Raw genomic sequence first — 20,412 nt, 5'->3', positions numbered from 1 at the left:
TTTAATGATTAAAAGCAAAACCCAAACTAATTGAATGAAAGTAAAAATATTTTCAATCACTTTTGGATTATAAAAGGTTTGAAAGAATTAATTCTTAATTGAATTTTAAAAATTAAATAAAACTGAATATCTCAACTATTCTATTAATGAATTCATTAAGAATAAATTCATAGACTCAATTCCTTTTTACTTGAAATGTATTGAATTCATTCCTTTGAGAATTAATTCGTTATTGAATTAAATCAAAATGTGTGATAACATTTTCTGAAGGATAGAATTTTTCTTCAATTCAAATCTATTACAATTTGGTTTAGATTTAAATTATTTAAAATTTGAATTAAATAATTCAATAGATTTGAATTATTTAAAATTTAATGAAGTTTATTATGAAATAAAAGCCTTTGAATTAAGATAAAGAATTTTATGAAATAAAATGCTGATATCTTTTCATTCCGAATTAAGGTTGGAGTGAATTAAGCTTAAATTGAATTAATTAAAATGATTCTAAAGAGACATTTTCTAGAAAGTTTTTTTTGACAGATCAGAGACTCGAGAATTTTATTTTTGCGATAAAATTTAGGGTTTATGCTAATTTATGGAAAGAATTTGTTTCTTTCGGAATGTATTTATGGAATGAATTGCTAACATTTATTAAAGAATAAATTCTTAATTCAGTTTTCAAAATCCATTAAAGAATTTATTACGAATTAATTCATAGGCTTAATTCGTTAGTACTTCAAATGTATTGAATTTATTTCATTGAAAATTCTTTCTTTATAGAACTAATTTCTTATTAATTGAACGAAGTGTAAATATTTTCATTCAATTTGGATTAGATTTGAATTAATAAAAATCTCCATTCAAAGGCTGAATGAATTTTATTATGAATTAATTCATCAATGAATAAATCTTCTTTGAATTAGTACTAACAAACATTGAACCATTCAAAAGTTGAATGAATGAGTTCTACTCAAATAAAACCCAATAAGTATTTTGACTGGAATTCAAGTTGAAATCAAGTGTAATTCAAGCCTTTATTTCAATAGCATTCTCCAGTAAAAAGGAAACATAAATTCAAGCCACAGGTTTTTTGTTTTAAAAATATTTAATTTTTTCAAATATTTTACAAATCTAAAACATAATTACATTTCAATTCAAGTCATATTCCAACAAAATGTTCAAGTGCTTGAAATCAAGTGTAATTCAAGCCTTGAATTATAGTCTCGAAATTGAATTACAGTCGTATTACACTTTATTTCAAGAGCATTCTCCAGTAAAAGGGAAACATAAATTCAAGTCATATGTTTTTTGTTTGAAAAATATTTAATTTTTCAAGTTAAAAACATAATTACATTTGCATTCAAGTCAAGTCAAATTCCAACAAAAAGTGCTTGAATTTTTGGGGCTTTGAAGAGGATTTGCATTCAAGTCAAATTCCAACAAAAAGTGCTTGAATTTTTGGGGCTTTGAAGAGGATTGGTCCATAAATTTCCAACACATTTAAACACTTTTCTAACGGCAGCTTTATAATTACCTCTTGAAATTAAAAGTATTCAAATAAATTTTTATTAATACAATTCCACTTTATGGTAATTTAAGCTTGCAAAATCTTAAACCTTTTTCTTTTTATTTTTTTTGACGTTTGGTTTTATGGCAGCATTGCTTAACTTAACGCAAATGCGTCATTTCGTTAAATTAACCATCCGATGTAAATGTAAATTTTGCAAAAATGTGTACATGTTTTTTTTTTGTTAATTTAAATGCAACACCATTACTTTTGATAAATGATGATAATAAAAAAATCTTTTTTTAAAGCTTTATTAATGCATATAAACTTATTTTTTTTTCTTGAGATATAGATAAATATTTATAAACATATGTATGTATGTAAGTAAAGTGTGTTTGTTTTTCATATGCAATTTTATAAATTACAATATACGAGTACAAGTGTACAATCTCAAGCTAAAATGTTTAACAACTAAATAAATTTTTGCCAAACAGGTGATTATTATCGTCACTTAAAGAAATACGAAACGTATTATACATCCCCTTCTCCATAACTTAAGTGACAATCGCGGCTCTCAAAAAAAACATGATCATTAGAAAGATGATCATACAGAATTTATATATTTTTTTCTTCTTTTAAATTTAAAAACAGATTTTGAAGTTTTATGCACGTTCATTTTTGGTTTAATGATAAATTCTCATTAAATTGCATTGAAATTCTTTTCAGGTTTAAAGCTGTTTTGGCTACGTTTATTTTTTGAAAATTAAATTTGTTTGTATTTTTTTCATAACCAAAGAGGTTTTGCAATTTATTTTCATTGCATTTTAACTTTGTTTTTTTTATTTGTTTTTTATTATTTAGCAGTTGTTATTCAATTAAAGAAAATGTCACGTTTATGGTGGTGGCTGTTGTCATTTTATTTAATTTTTGCATGATTGTTGAGAAAATTTTTTATTTTTAAATAAAGTTCTGTTTGCATTATTATGCATTTTAACTTTCTGCTATCGGTTATGGGGGTTTTTTGCTTAAAACGGAACCTTAAATGATTGGATTTTTTTTATTATTTAAATTATAAATAAGAATATGTCAAATAATTGTACAAAATTAATTTAGTAAATGTTTACATTCCCAATAAGCATTTTTACGGGAACTCAAGTTGTAAGCAAGTGTAATTCAAGCCTTGAATTATAGTCAAGCAATTGAATTACAGTTGTATTACACTTTATTTCAAAGGAAACATAAATTTCAGCCATATGTTTTTTGTTTGAAAAATATTTAATTTTTCAAATATTTTTCAAGTTTAAAACATAATTACATTTGCATTCAAGTCAAATTCCAACAAAATCTTCAAGTGCTTGAATTTTTTGGGCTTTGGTGGTTATTGTTATGTTATTGAGTTATTTTGAGCCATTTCCACTACTATTGTTTTAACAAGAATATTAACACGTATTTTTTATTTGAAATATACGAATTCTTTGGAGTTTTTCTACAAATAATAACAGGTTTTCTTTAAATACAAGAATAATAATGTATTTCTAATTTAATAAGACGTCTAGAAATTTATTTCTCTTCAAAGCTTCAAATTAATTTATTCTCCAAAATATTGCCGTTAAGCATTTTTACTGGAATTCAAGTTGAAAGCAAGTGTAATTCAAGCCTTGAATTATAGTCAAGCAATTGAATTACAGTTGTATTGCACTTTATTTCAATAGCATTCTCCAGTAAAAAGGAAACATAAATTCAAGCCATATGCTTTTTGTTTGAAAAATATTTAATTTTTCAAATTTAAAACATAATTACATTTGCATTCAAGTCAAATTCCAACAAAATGTTCAAGAACTTGAATTTTTGGGCCTTTTGTGCTTATTGGGATTTAATGAAATATTTTTCAAGTCTAAAACATAATTATATTTACATTCAAGTCGAATTCCAACAAAATGTTCAAGTGCTGGTATTTTGGGGGCTTTTGTGGTTATTGGGTTAATTCAAAATTAAAAAATGTCAGCAATTCATGCCTTATATAATCCAAATTGGATGAAATTATTTGTTCTTCATTCAATTAATAAGGACTTAATTCTATAAAGAAGGTATTCTCAAACGAATGAATTCAATACCATTAAAGTTTTAAGGAATTAATTCATAATGAATTCTTTGATGTAATGTTTAAGATATCAAATTTAATTTGATTTTGGAAATTTAATTAAGAATTAATTCTTTCGAACCTTTTAAAAAAATGTCAGCAATTCATTCAAGAGTTTTATTTGATTATAATTCTGTCATTATTGAATTAATTTGTAATAAAATTCATTAAGCTTTAAAATAGTTCTATTTTTGTTAATTCAATTCTATAGATTTCATAATAAGTTTCAATGAATTCTTTAATGGAATGGTACTTAGCTAAAATTTAATTTGATTTTGAAAATTTAATTAATAACTAATTCTTTACAACTTTTAGTTGTATTTTCATGGTTATTTGGTACTCTAACCCCCATTAACACGAAGCCTGGTTATGCGTTAACTAATAGTTATAATGTCGGTTAAAATTATTTTTGTATGAAAACTGTCAGTATAACTCTTAGTTAACACATAACCAGACTTCGTGTTAATGGGTGTTAGGGATATGTTTTCGTGGGTTGATTTGCTCGTTAGTCCCGGTCCACACTGTGAAACATTTGCTGCAAAACATTTTTAAATTCTCTTTTGAAACTGTATTCGTGTCCACACAGTGAAGTTTTTGCTTTTCAGTTTTTAACATTTCTGTACAGTACGAATATGAACGAATAAATGTGGATGACATACTCAACAAAAAATTCATGTACATGAAACAAAGTTCCCTTGTTCATTCCTCTTTCCCCTTTCATCAACAAACTCAAATGTTTTGCAGCAAATGTTTCACAGTGTGGACCGGGACTTATTATAATGTTATTATAGCTCAATAAAGACAAACTTAGGAGACCAATGAAAGTACTCTGGATAATGCTCTCATCATACAGGATTTTGAGTTTCATATGCTATTTTTGTCTGAAAGTCTTAGGAAACTGTCACAGAAGTTGTTCGGGTATAGGGATCGGTTCTAATTGAATCGTTTATTTCAAAAACCAGTCAAGCAACAAAACATACAAAATTGAGTTATTGAGCGATTACTTAATGCCCAATTTTGTAAAAGTAATTTTTAGATTGCTAAGTTGATTTACTCAAACTCAATAATTTGTTGCTTGATTGGTTTTTGAAATAAACCATTCAATTCTAAGATTTTATATGAAGGCTTCCGAAAAGGGGTCAAATTAATACTTCTCAGCATATCCATAACAGGTTAAGGAACTTACCTGATACGGAACATAAAACTGTATTCAATTTAATTGCATAAGTCACGAGATTAATCACTACTGAGTTTAAAATCGATAAAAATTTCCTGCAGTTTGATCTCAGTTAAACAACCAGGAAGAAGATTTTCAGCTGAAAATTGTTTCCATTTAAAAAATCTACAATATTTTAAGGGAGTTTCTTTACATTTTAATTTAAATTATGTTTCTGTTGAGCTGATTTTAATACGGTTTTAAATGTGGCTGCTAAATTCAGTTTACCTAACTCAAAACAATGTATTGTATTTAATATTAATATCTCTTTTAACTCCCTAAGGCCAATTTATTTATCATGCTGCCCTCGTGTTTGTTATTTAAAAACCATGCATTAATTTAATAAGTATAACTAACAATGATGTTTAAATCCGGCTTTTTAACATGCAATCCATGTTTTAATATTATTTTAAAGTACATTTTTTTTGCAATAAATACAGAGGTCTTTGAAATTGTTGATGTCTAGGAAAAGTACAAATAAATACACAATTTAAATAAAATAAAAGTATGTATGTATGTTTAAACAAATGTTGGAATGAATTAATTAATTCTTAACTCAATTTTCTAAATCAAATTAAACTTTTCCTCTTAACCATTTCATTAAAGAATTCATTACGATCTAATTCATAGGCTTAATTCCTTTGTGCTTCAAATTGATTGAATTCATTCCTTTGAGAATTCAGTTTTTATAGAATTAATGGCTTATTGAATTATTCAAGTTTTATTTAATTCAAATCCATTACAAAATAGTTTAAAAATGTATTGAGTAATCAAATAAACTTTTGCTGAATATTTTTGATCAAACATTTGACTTTTGATTTTATGGTTTCACCTACTACTTACTTACAAAACTTTTGCAACATTTGCGCTGGCCTACAATTTCGTGTTGTGACTAAATGAATATTTCAAATTCTATTGCAACTTCAATATCACAGCATAGCTACCAAATCTTGCACAAACTCTTTGATAAAGCTTGCAAAACAAAAAGTGAGACTAACGAACGAACGAACGTGACTACATTGAATTGAAATTTTGTTCTTTAGCTCTGATGTGACGAGAAAAAACTAAAATAAATCTTTAATTTCCTACCATAAAATGGCCATGGCATTTTTTATTTCAATTCTTTTTTTTCGAAATCGAAACTAGCACGCAGCTTTAGAGATTGACGAACTAAGAAGAGAACTAAAAGCCACAACAAAGACTTTGAGAAAAGCTGTAAGAAAAATCTAGTATTTAAAAATAAATACTATGTACAATGAGATTGTTGAGAATTTATGCCGCAAACTACTAAGTAAGATGTAGTTACCTTTTTTATTTTGTAATTTGTTTTGCAGTTACTCTAGCAGTTATAGTTTGTAATAATGTGAAAAAAAAACTGAACGAACTCACACATCACTAACCCAGATTCAAGGTTTTCAACTAAACTAGTGTTTTGTTTTAAAGGTAATTAGAGTTGTACTCGTATCAACTAGGTAAGTGTTGTTTTATTTAGCAGCTTTTTAAACTTTTTGAGGACATTTAATATAAATGAATTAAGTTTAAATTATTTTATTTTTGATTTAAATTTAATTAGCCAAAATATTTTAGGCTAATAAGAGAATTTTGTCAGAAATTCAATTTCAAAACTTTTTTTGTTGAAATGACATATTTGTCAATTGCATTGAATCTAGAGCAAGTGAACTTTATAAGGTAAAACAACATTTAAATTGTGTACTTTAAAGCGCCATCTGTTGTTTGTGTTTCAAAATATTAGAAAAAAAAAAAACGTTGTGAAAAATGGTTTGAAATATGGTGAAGGGTTTTATAAAATAAGGGCAATACATTGTTTTAGAAGTACACATTTTTCTGAATTAAATACCACTCTATATTTTTGGAGTATTGGAATTTTGGGAATTTTACTCTTAATAATACTCATTATTACTGATCACCTTCATACTTATATTATTATCTGATCCACCATTTGAAATTAAATGAGGGATTTACAAGAGATACATATGTCATTTTAAAAGGTAAATATCTGTCATTTATTCTCACTTAGTTAGTGAACATTATAGTGTAAACAACAAAGTTTTGTATACCCTACACCACCATAGTGGGGAAGTATACCGATCGACTTAGAATCACTTTCTGAGTCGATTAAACCATGTCCGTCCGTCCGTCTGGTCGGCTGGCTGGCTGGTTATCCATGTAAACCTTGTGCGCAGAGTACAGGTCGCAATTTTGAAGATATTTCGATGAAATTTGCTACATATTATTTTTTCGGCTCAAGGACCAAGCGTATTGAAACTGGCTGAAATCGGTCCATTATTTCACCTAGCCCCCATACAAATGTCCTCCCGAAATTGGACTTTATCGGTAATAAATGTTAATTTATATATGTATCTCCACAAATTCCGCTCCAAATAAGTTTTATATACACAAAATTCATGCCACCAAATTTTGTTACGATCGGTCCATAAGTAGTCGTAGCTCTCATATATACCCGCTTCCGAAAATCACTTTAACGTGGATAAATCGCTTAAAAATGTTGGTATACACACAAAATTCAACATAGTAAACTTTAATATAGACAAAAATCACAAGACCTAATTTCATGGTGATCGGGCCATATTTGGTCATAGCCCCCAAATAAGGCCGACTTCCGAAAATCACTCAAAAATATAAATAATTGAAATTTTAAAAGAAAAATGTTTTTGCTCTTTTACTTAATGTAGGGTATTATATGGTCGGTCTTGAGCGACCATACTTTCTTACTTGTTTTTGCTTCGAAAATGTCGAATTTTGTATCAACAAAGCATTATATGCGGGAAGTTTTGCTTTACTTCTTTAATTTGAAAAAAGTGCCGATTGCCACCAAAGGTTATGGTGAATGTGTTCCATCGTTTTCAATGTGAGTGAGATGGTTTATGCGGTTCAGAAGTGGTGATTTTGATACGAAAGACAAAGATCACCCAGACGAGCCAAAAAAGATTGAAGCACAAGAATTGGAGGCATTACTCCATGAAGATTATTGTAAAACTAAACAAGAGCTTGCAAAATCATTTTTAGCTACTCAAGCAGCAATTTCGAAACGTTTTCGAGCAGAAGGATTTATCCAAAAACCTGGAGATGGGTACCATACGAAATGAAGCCGAGAGACCTTGAAAGACGATTTTGCTTGTCCGAAATGATGCTTGAACGCTATAAAAGAAAATCAATACTTGCGATGAAAAATGGATCCATTGCGATAACCCCAAGCGTAAGAGATCGTATGTGAAGCTAAGACAACCAGCCGAATCGACACCAAAGTCAAATATCCATGGCGCTAAGGTAATTCTCTATATTTTGTGGGAGCAAAAGGATCTATCTATTATAAGCTGCTGAAATCTGACCAGACCATCACAGCAAACCTGTAACGAACGCAACTGATTCGGTTGAAGCGACTAATGCCCGAAAAATTACCAGAATATGCGGCCGTAATATTCCATCATGACAACTCTCGGCCACATATTGCAATATCTGTTAAAAAGTATTTAGAATGAAGTCCGTGTCCCATCCGACTACTATACAGAGAAAACAGATTCGTAGTAGCAACCGAATCAGAAAATCAGTTGATAAAGAAGAATTTCGAATGAAGCAACCAAACTTATGTTATCGCTTCTAAAATTTAGTTGTAACAACTGAAAAATTCGCTCACTAAGGCAGAATCATTCGATTGGCATGAAATTCGGTTGCTACTATGAATCTGTTTTCTCGGTGTATTTGTTTCGATCAATGCAGATCGGATACGCTTCACTTTGGAACAGATTATCCGATATTGACTTGAATCGTTCTTAACCTCGAAAAATGTGCACTTCTTTTGTCTCGGAATCCATATGTTGCCAGAAAGATGGGAATGGCCAATACTTTGAATAAATTTGTATGCGAAATATGTAAATGTCATATTTACCCAAAACTGATTTATTCCACAAACATGTTTTGATTAAAATGGAGGAATACATTCGAGAACTATTTCATTTAGTTTCGCAATTGTCTAAATTATTCGCAAAATAAAAGTCCCTAAAAACAACGGACATCCTATAATTCCCTATATATTACAATTTTGACATGTAGTCCATAATTATTCGAGAACGACGTTGATCAGGTCATTACCGTTTATGGTAAACGCTTCAGGTCGAAGATTACCCACATCTTTTGGACGTTCCACACAGCTCATGCCACATTAGACATTCTGCACGAGCGATTTGGGGGCAGTATCATCTCACGTGGCACCGCTTAGACATTTTCTCGCTGGTCTAAGCAATTAAGCCACAAACCACAGCGGCCCTCAAAAATTCAACATAATCCATGCCATCCATCAAATTTAGAATGCGCTAGTGTCATGGACATATGCACGATGTTATGTTCAATACATAATGGCATCGATAGGTCTTTCAAACGAATAAAAAATGTCGACGATATCTCACCCCTGTCTATACTTGACAAATATATGTCATAACAATAAATGACTTTTGTTTACAAGACAAAGTTGTCGGAGTAAAAACACTAACCCCCATTTTCTCAATCTCTGATTATTTAAATTATGTATATTATGAAAAAAATGTTAATTGGAGGTTTATTGTTACGAAAAACGATAATCAGATATTGAGAAAATGGGGGTAACAATTTTGTAATAACAAAGCAATAATACAAATAAATGGCGACTATAACGGACATTTTTATATCCTGACAACAATTTTGACGTTTATCATAACAAAAATGTGTCAAGTTTCGACATAGTGTCATACACATTTTGTTTTATTTAAATTTAAAGATAGAATAATATTCTGTTAAATGTTAATATGTTCTCTGTGTTAAACAATACATAATTTGGTTTTCTATTACAATTCCTAAAATTTCAAAAATCCTGATGAATATTTATGGTTTTTCGAAGTCTTAATAACACCAAAGATATGTAGGGATACTCTTATAGCAATTCTGTTGTATAGAATATCATCGAGTTCGGAAATACAGTTTTTCTCGATCACTTCGTTTGGTACTTTTTTATGTACTCGATCACATCTTCGAAAGTATAACCCCCAATTTTCTCAATCTCTGGTTATTTTTTATCGTGACGATAAACTGGCAGTTCTCATACAAAAAAAATGTTATTTGGAGGTTTATCGTTACGAAAAACGATAACCAGATATTGAGAAAATAGGGGTAAGTATGTTGTTTTTAAATTGATTTTAAAATTGTTTATTTTATTAAAATCTTATATGATTTACCTTTCAAATAGGAAATCGTTTGGAAAACACTTGAGTTATGATCGTTTAACTTTCAAAAAACTACAATTTTTCAACAAAATTTTATTTCCTTGACGATCAAGTTGATCATAAAGCAGTAAAATATTGTTTTCTTATTTTAGTGAAAAATCATATTAAAGTAGATTTCCAAAACAGGTGTTTAAAAAAAACATAACCGACAGTATTTTCTTTTAGTTGGGGGAGCATCCTGGCTTTAAACTGTCGTAACTCAGCCATTTTCTAACTGATTTTTAGAAATCTTTTTCTATTTAAAAGGTGAAACTTATATCTTTTAAACAAAATAAACAATTTTAAAATTAGTTTCAAAAGAAAATATTAATGATGTTTTGAAGTTGCAACTTATTTAATTAAAACAAAGTGATCGTGAAAAACTAGAAATATTTCACACTCTATGGGCTACAACATAACAAGAATTGCTACATGAGAATCTCTGCATAATTTTTATAACTAAATTTTCAACATGTTGATTACTTTCGATCTCATTTTAAACCAAAGAGGTAAAAATATGTCCTTAAACTAAAAATTTATTTTTTACGGAAATACTGCTAAATAAAAAACAAATAAATTGTCTTTTTTTAAATATTAAAAATTTAAAAAAAATTATTTTTTGTTTGTGTTTAAAAACGTCCAAAAAAATCGGAGTTATATAAATGTATAAACCTCTAAATAATTCTTTAATAAAGGAAGCTAATTCTTCAAATTTAAATAACTCAGCTCAAATAATATTGAATATAAATGGTTTACTAAACTTTTAAATAACATTTTAAATATTTAAAGAAAAATAAGTATTTCAGGGAATTTAAAACAGGTCTAATGTAAAAAAAAATAAAAATTTTGAGAATTATAAAAATGTTTAACGAGCTAAAAAAATATTTAGTTCTTAAAAATGAATGAAAGAAAAATTCATATTTCAAGGGATTTAAAACAAATTCTTAAGCAGATCTAATGAAAAAAAAAAATTTTTGTTGAATTATAAAAAAATTTAAAGGATTAAAAAAACATTTAATTCTTTTTTAAAAAAAAAATTAAATCCCTAAAAAATGAATGAAGTATAGATATGTACTATAAATATATAAATAAAAAAAAGTCATCCTTACCGGTGGTGGCTCACTAGCGGTGCTATACACCTCACTAGCGGCATAATCGGCCTTCATTTGCACGGTAGTCATTGAAGCAGTATCCTTTTCGGTCATCTATAAAACACACACAGTCACTCAAACGATCCCAAATTGAAAACAAAACCACTTGATCACTTGATTTTCACAAAATAAAATCAAATTGTTTTTAAATGTTAAAAACAAAATGTTCTGTTGTTTTTCTTTCTCTGTACTTTTTGTTAAAAAACTATCACAGTTTGTTATCAAATTTGTAATTTTCTTATTTATGTTTTATTTATTTTTATTTTTAATAATTACAAACAAGTTGTTTAACACAACTTTTCTTTGTAAATAAAAGTAAAAGGAATTTTCTTTTATTTCTTGTTTATTTGTTTTTTATTTTCTATTTAATAAGAAATTTAAAACTAGTTTTTATTTGAATTTTTTTTTTGTTAAATAAATTTATTTGTTGGTTTTCAGATCCGTAAAACACGTCTTAATACAACGACTGCCACTCGACGTCTGCAGTTAGTTCAGCATTGAGTTTCAGATTTTTCTACAGATTTGTTTAGTTGAAATAATCAAGCTGAAATATAAAAAATTAAAAAAAAAAATAAAAAAATAACTTTAAACCACTACCATTACGAAAACACCTCAACGTAATGTAGGCAACACAAACAAATAAATAAAAAAAGCGAATTAAAAATTGAAAAAAAACACATTCAAACCCCCTGCTTTATACATACAAAGTCCATCATCAGACTTAAATGAATGTGAAAAAAACAAACGAAAATTGTTAACAAAGCAAAATGGTTAAAAAAATATATAAAAACAAACATACAAACAAAAAAAATATTGAAGATAAAAAAAAACAACACAAAACAAAACAATTCATAATAATGAGGTTTAAATATGATCATTTGAATGAATCCGAGGAAAAATTAAAAAAAACTAGTAGCTAACAGTATGGTCGATTTAGCGATTTTTGTTGGAAGTTCATAAAAGACAGAAATATATATCGAAAACTGAGATTGGAAATATACAGCGAGTAACAATAACAATGGAAACTTTGTTTGAAATCTACATTTCGTAATTTCAGTTTTCAAAAACATGGCCATGAATATTAATGTATATTTCTAAGATAAATTCAAAATTATTAGGTTCCCATAAAAAAACTCTACTTACCTAGTAAGCCAGCAAGTAATATTAGCTCCAATAACTACTTATTATTTCACTGGAACACTAGTTATTTTTGTTCGCGATTTGACAAAATTCTTGCGTCTCGCTTAAAAATGTATTCACCCCAAAAATATGTAGCTTAAAAAAAAACAGAAAAATTATCCTTGTGTGGGAATCGAACCGGCAAGATCGATTGTTTTTTGTGTTTTAAAGTCTAGCTCTCTCACTTCTCCATATACGAGATAATTTATCTCAAGTTAATATGTAGTGGTTTTAATGTCTCGTTAAATGCAAAAGTTCATTACCAACCTGTATAAAAATAGGTACCTACCCTACTACAATAAATAAAATAATGTGCTGGGTAACGACCACTCATTACAAAATAATGTATAGCAAAGGCCTATATTCAAAACCCTCTATCTTTGATTTTCACGAAAATTACTTTTTGATGGTAAAATGTTCAGTAAAACAGCCCTCATATATGGTATGAATTTTATAACAAACATGTTTCTTTTTTTGCTGTTTTATTTGCATTTTTGTTATTTCTCTATCTTACACAAATATTTTTTCTGAATGCAAAACCCTCTATCTTTTTTTTACAAAAGCAAAATAAAAACATTTTGTTCCATAATTTTTGGTATAATATTGTATTATTAGACGCTATCTTAAATAAATCAAGTTGTCTTAAGTAAATCACGTTAAAAACTGATAGATGACATGAATGAAATAAAAATAATTAATTTGTATTAAAGTGCAAAACCCTTTATCTGATCATTTCATACATAACCATTAAATATTTTTGAAAAGCAAAACCCTCTATCTATCATAAAGTCCACAATAATGCAAAATTTTAAAAACCAATTATATGTGAGATTCAGTAGGTGCGTCTAAAAAATATTGTAGAATACCAAATTTTAATAACTCAAGTAATACGCGAAAAAAACAGTTGTTTTGCTCTCCTAAAAAGTTGTGTTTTTCAAGATAGAGGATTTTGAATATTGGCCCTCGATATGGTAACTATTTTTTAATGGTTACCATATGGGTATTCTATTAAAATACAGTAAATTTCAGCGTTTTTACACAGAAAGAATTAAATTTCTGATTCAATCAAGAAATTTGCTCAATCAGACAAATTTTTGTTTGAATTAGGACCTATCACAAAATTTGTAAATTCAAACAAGAAATTTTGCAAAAATTTAATTGAAAAAAAAACAATATTTTTTCAATTAAAAAAAGAATGATATTAAACAAAAAAATTGTTTGAATTTACAACACAATTTCAAACAAAAATTTGTTTAAAACAGTCAAATTTTTGTCTGGTCAAAAAATTTATTTTTAAGCTAAATTGGATCAATAAAAAAATGTTTAAATATAATATCAGAAAAAAAATAAAAAAGAAAACAAAACTATTAAAATGAAGAAAAAAAAACTACAAATAGGAAAATAAAGAAAGAAAAAGCTAAGTAAAGAAGACAATAATAAATAAACATCTAAAACAGTATTTAATGTTTTTAGATGTTTATCATACATCATACAATTTTTGCAATGTCTTTGACAAAATCAAAACTACTTATTTAAAAAATATTTTTAACCAAATGAGAATTATATCAACTCATGTTAAAAACACGCATGCAAACGAAATTACAAAATGTGAGTAAGATGCAAGGTTGCCAACTCTTCAGCTCTGAAAATGGCTAGATTTTGATTTAAAAATGGCTAGAAATGGCTAAAACCCAAAAATAACTGAATACAAATTCATAAATATTACATTTCTTGCCTTCATTACCACGAAGTCTGGTTATGTATTAACTAATAGCTATACTGACAGTTTTTAAAAATAATTTTTGCCGACTTCGTGTTAATGGGGTTTAGCAGATTAACCCCCATTTTCTCAATCTCCGGTTATCGTTTTTTGTAACGATATACTTCCAATTAATAGAATTTTTGTATGAAAACTGTTTTTTATTCCTTTTTGATAAATTAAACAAATTTCTGGGCACTTACATTCAAAATGGGATCCATTGAGGAAATGCAAAATTGATTTTTGAATATGCCTGATGTGTTTGCTTTGGAAACAATTTCGAAGCCGGTTTTCAAAAAAACCAATAATATTCCCATTAAATCTTTGTCATTTGATAAAAAACTACTGTTTTATTTTTAAAAAAATTACAAAAATGTTCAAGAAAAGTATAAAATAAAAAAGGGTAAGACAAAATAAAATGGCTAGATCTTCCGGCTAGATTAAATCTAGCCATTTTTTTATGGCTAAATGAAAATAAAATCGCTAGATCTAGCCGTAAAATGGCTAAATTGGCAACCTTGGTAAGATGCACATGATAACAACAAACACACTTATTTACCTGCTTGTGTTGTTGTTTTATCCCAAGTGTTGTATTAAAATAAAAATCAAACAAAAACATTAATAGAATCTATAAAAATATTTATAGAAAATAAAATTAGTTTCAGACAAGCGATTGTTAGAAAATATTTTAGCAATAATTCTTTCTGTGTAGGCATTAAATTCAAAAATATATTTATATTGGGTTTATGACTTAAAAATGCGGAATTTTTCAAATTTCGATCTTTTATTGCGAAACATTTGTACAATATAAATTTATTCAAAGTATTTGCCATTGTTAACTATAACCTTTTCCCATCTTTCTGGCAACATATGGATTCCGAGCCATAAGAACTGCTCATCTGTTGGGGCCAAGAATGTTCCAAAGTGAAGTGTATTCCAGAGAAAGCGTTCTACATCGATCGAAACAAATAGTAGTCGGACGGTGCAAGATCTGGACTATAAAGCGGGGAGGCAAAACATCCCAAGGACTTCATTCTAAATAGTTTTTAATAGGTACACGGAAAAAAATTATATTTCAATTCAAACATTTATCACATATTGAACTGGTTTCAATTATTTTATAATAGAATCAAGTTCATGTGCTCAAAAACAAAATTTTCTGATGTTTTCTATTGAATTTTGAGTTTTGAATTTGATACAAAAAATAACAAAAATGTGTTTTCAATTACGAAAATTATCTATTTAATAATTTTTGTATTTAAATTTCAACCAATAACGAAAATTGTATATTCAATTGTCAAAATTATCAAATTCAAAATTCAATAGAAAATATCAGAAAATTTTGTTTTTGAGCACATGAACTTGATTCTATTATAAAATAATTGAAACCAGTTCAATATGTGATATATATTTGAATTGAAACGGTTTAAGAAATAGTTTTTTCTGAAAAGGGAAATAAATTTATAAATACAGAGAAATATGCCAATATTTTATTGTTTAACGAATTTGTACAATATTTGAATAAATTTACGTATTTTTGAGAATTTTTATATTGAACGGTTTAAGTTTTATTTAACTTAATGCAATTGAAGTTTTTTTTTGCTCACTCTTTAGGATCATTTAGAATTCCTCGATAATAAACCTCAGGTTTGGTAAATGGCTATTCTTAGGTGTAGAGTTTTTTTTGTATTAACTGTAATACTTTAATATTGTCTGGACAAAACACAAAAATTTTCCAATCGCTGAAACAGACTTTAAATCTCATCTCTATTATTTATGAAATAATATCATAAAGCCACTAAAACCATTGTGTTCCTTCGCCAATTTAATGCCTCAAAAACAAATTTAATTTTAAATGAGAACAGTTTTAGCATACGAAATTGTACTGTAAGATATCTGTGAGCATTATTAAATAAAAGCTTTCAGTTGACCATTGATCGTAAGTTGGCAACGCTGTTTGCTGCGACCGTATATTCGAATTCGAATATTCAGTTAAAGAACATTGTAGAAATAGAGCTTTCTAGATGGTAATGCAGTGTTATAAATAGTGGCAGAGGTTGCAGTCGTCAGTCAGTTTATCAGAGACGCTTTTCGAATAAACATCAACTGAGTGGGCTTTGTTTTTCAAGGGAATTCGAGTGCTTTAAAGTGTGTTTGTATTTCTGCGAATTTATAAACGTGTATAAAAAAAACATTGAGTGACTATTTAATTCTGTTGTTGTACATTTTAAATAAAGAGTTGTTACAATTTTTAAACTACTAAACGGCTTTTATTTGCAATCAAAAGTATCCGGTTTATTTAAAGGAAATAAACCAACGTTTTGAAAAGGTTAAAACATAACAATATTATATTGCGGGCTTGACAGACAATATTTTTTTATTATATTTTTGAAAAGAAAACTCAATTTGTTACGCTATTTTATATAATAAGTCTACATTGTATTTCTCACTTGGCAAATTAATCGAAGCTAATGTAATTTCACGCAGTAAATTCCTTACGCCCTACTCTAATTTTTGTTCTTCTATTTTTGCAAAAAATATAAAAACAAAATTCTATTTTAAAAATGTAAGCGTTTATATTCAAACCTTTATTAGACCTCATTGGCAGGCAACTTTTACAAATAACAAATATAAAAAATCGTTTTATTATACAAAAAAACCTTTAAAATTCATACATATGTACATCATTTCACATTTTCAAAGCTAGCAAAGCTTTTTAGCTTTAAAAGCTCAACTGCTACAGGGAGAAAAAAGTCAATGATTTTCTTTGATCAAAAATAAATAAAAAAATTCAAACGTTAAAGACAACCAAGGCACATGATCATCTTCATAGAGGTATTAACTCACAGCCAAACATACAAACAAATCATTAACTTTTTTTCATATTTCTGTAAAACCTTTTTGTTCAGCCCAATATTTGTTTAACAGATTAACACTTATATTTAATAATACTTGTATTATTTAAAAATCTTTTCACATGTTTACTTATAACTACTCAAAGTTTGGGCTTAAAAGAAAGAAACAAATATTTGGTAATTTTTGTTTTTTAATATTTTGTGAATTTCTTTTAAAACTTTGTTGTTATTGATATTGAAAAGATCTTGCAAAATTTTATGATGAATCATTTTGTTTATAGATATTTCAAACGCAGAATATCAATTTCTTATAAATACTTAAGGAATAATGGATTATGATCGCTTTTATTTGTTTAATAATGAACAAACAAATAGAAAAAAAATATAAATTATTTAATAGCAAACTTCTGTTGATGATCGTGTTCGTGATCCAAACAGTGGCAGTTAATTTGATATTTAAATATAGATTTTGCTAAATTACCAAGAAATAAAACGTTTTATATCAATTATTTCTAAAATAAGTATGGAAATTAGAGTCATTAAAATCCAATTATAGTTTAGGGCCTGGTACGAATATCAAACAATAAATTGAATTTATATTTAGCATAAAAACAGACACGCAGAAAGACAGACAGACAGCCAGACTAGATAAATAAGCATCTGTAGCTAAGATTTTTAACAATTTAATACTGATAATTTTGAGTACATTTATTTTAAAATAAAACCATCTTACCAAACTGGTATTCCCTGGTACCAACCACATTTTAATAACTTGCGATTTACGCATTTATTTCAACAAAACAAAAAAAAACATTCCTCAATTAACATTTAACCATAAAAAAATAGTTGCCACTTTTCTATTCTTTATGCATATTTTATCATCATTTATTATGGACTATAGTCATTTTCTTATTGATTTTTTTTTCCATTTATTGAAATTTTATATTGAATTTCTTCATTATTCGAATATTTATTGGTTTGTTAATTATACGCCCCGTTGGTTATTGTTTTTTTTCTGCTATAATTTTACAGTAGTCTTTAATGGAATTACGGCTGATCGGAAAAAATACCTGCATTTCTTTAGTTTTATTAGCTAACGTTAGTATTTATTATTTATTTTAAAGAAATTCTTTAAAAGTAATATAAAACCACGTTCTCATCATCAGCTACTTGATCTAAATTTCTTATTATACGCATCTAATAAACAATACAAGTGGCATGAAATCGTTTCATTTAGATAGATAATGTTAAACTATGAAAATCATTAGATTTTTATACCCTACACCACCATAGTGTAACGCCCAAAAATATTAGTCTAACACCCACCTTAAAGTATACCGATCGACTTAGAATCACTTTCTGAGTCGATTAAACGATGTCCGTCCGTCCGTCCGTCTGGTTGGCTGACTGGCTTGCTGTCCATGTAAACCTTGTGCGCAGAGTACAGGTCGCGATTTTGAAGATATTTCGATCAAACTTGGTACATATTATTTTTTCGGCCCAAGGACCAAGCCTATTGAAACTGGCTGAAATCGGTCCATTATTTCACCTAGCCCCCATACAAATGTCCTTCCGAAATTGGACTTTATCGGTCATAAATGTTTAATTTATATATGTATCTGCACAAATTGCGCTCCAAATAAGTTTTATATGTACTTAATCCATGTCACCAAATTTTGTTACGATCAGTCCATAATTAGTCATAGCTCCCATATAGACCCGCTTCCGAAAATCACTTTAACGTACATAAATCGCTTAAAAATGTTGGTATACACACAAAATTCAACATAGTAAACTTTCATATAGACATAAATCACACGACCTAATTTCATGGTGATCGGTCCATAATTGGTCATAGCCCCCATATAAGGCCAACTTCCGAAAATCACTCACGATTATAAATTATTGAAATTTTGAAAGAAAAATGGTCGGGCTTGACCGACCATACTTTCTTACTTGTTATCGTTAATATTATGTAATTGTTAAAAAGATGCTAAAGAAGCATTCAAATACTTAGTGGTTTTTATATGAATACTAATTGACTTTACTTAATTAGGAGTACGGATCAATAAGTCCGTGAAGTGTTTTGAATTTGCCGCCTATTAACTGAAAGAGCAACACTGCCTCTCTCAACACGCATTTCTCAGTTGACTCCTGTCAAAATTTGAACAAGCTGCCTCATTTAATTTGTGTTTGACAATCATATCAGAATTGAGGAGAAAATGGAATAAGGTGAATTTCATTTCGAAAAACCATCACTCAAACCAATGCTAAGCTTGATAAATACTATGAGAACTCTGCGCCCGCAATTTCAATGGTTAACAAGTAAGAGAGCTATACTCGGCTGTGCCGAATCTTATATACCTTTCACCAAATTATACTTCAAAATACCAATTTTAAATATTTTTCGGTAACCAAACAATTTTTTTTCCAAATTTGTTTTTTTAATTTTTTGTAAAAAAATTTTTTCCAATTGTTATTTAAATTTTAAAAAAAATTTTTGGTTTTTTAAAATTTTTTTTTGTGCTGAAAAAAAAATTCGGGTTAAAAAATCAGATTTTGACCCATTGTAGGTTCAACTTACTATGGTCTTATAATATCTATCAAAGGTCTTTGACATATCTATCATTAGATATCCATATTGTCTCTATTAATGACTTAGTAATCCAGATATAGGTCAAAAATCGAGGTTGTTCTGGTTTTTTCCTCATATCTCAGCCATTTGTGGACCGATTTTGTTGATTTTAAATGAGAAACTTCTCGAAAGCATGTCTGGCAGAATTATTGATGATTTGGATCCCGAAGATATCTGGAGTCTTCAGAAAATTAATTTCAACAGACAGACGGACGGACATGACGTAATCGACTCCGCTATCTATAAGGATCCAGAATATATATACTTTATAGGTTCGGAAAATTATATTGTGGAAATTACAAACGGAATGACAAACTTATATATACCCTTCTCACTATGGTGAAGGGTATAATAAGTGGTTTACTGAATTTCCTATAAGCACGAAAGATGACGTACGTTCTGGACGCCTAGTTGAGATATCTACATCCGACGGAGATTGAAAGTGCGAGAGATTGTGGAAGCCATAGGCATCTCACAGTGGTTTCAATTTTGAATGATCATTGGATAAGAGAAAGCTTTCCGCAAGATATAGAGTGTACCGCGTTTGTTCATAATCGTCCACAAACGTAATTGTGTGTCAACTTCGCAGGAGTGTTTGACGTTGTTCAATTGCAATACGAAACATGGATCCAACACATAAAGCATTACTTTAGCGACATGGATATTTGGCTTTGGTGTTGATTCGGATGATTAGTCA

At 28.2% G+C, this 20,412-nt stretch overlaps 1 protein-coding gene across 2 annotated transcripts in view; it reads right to left on the bottom strand.

The window, feature by feature from the left end:
* Msr-110 overlaps positions 1–11,730 on the bottom strand; it is a 49,546-nt gene extending 37,816 nt beyond the window's left edge. The window contains exon 1 of one of the 2 annotated variants that reach the window (XM_065505479.1): positions 11,246–11,730. In XM_065505479.1, coding sequence (XP_065361551.1) covers positions 11,246–11,341 — 96 coding nt within the window. In that variant the 5' untranslated portion in view covers positions 11,342–11,730. The remainder of the gene's footprint in view (positions 1–11,245) is intronic. The other variant, XM_065505480.1, reaches the window with a different exon arrangement.
* Positions 11,731–20,412: the final 8,682 nt, after the last annotated feature.

Source organism: Calliphora vicina, chromosome 3 (assembly GCF_958450345.1).
Source record: "Calliphora vicina chromosome 3, idCalVici1.1, whole genome shotgun sequence".
NCBI lineage: Eukaryota > Metazoa > Arthropoda > Insecta > Diptera > Calliphoridae > Calliphora > Calliphora vicina.
The sequence above is the reverse complement of the archived record's forward strand: the minus strand, read 5'-3'. Positions and strand labels throughout refer to the sequence as shown.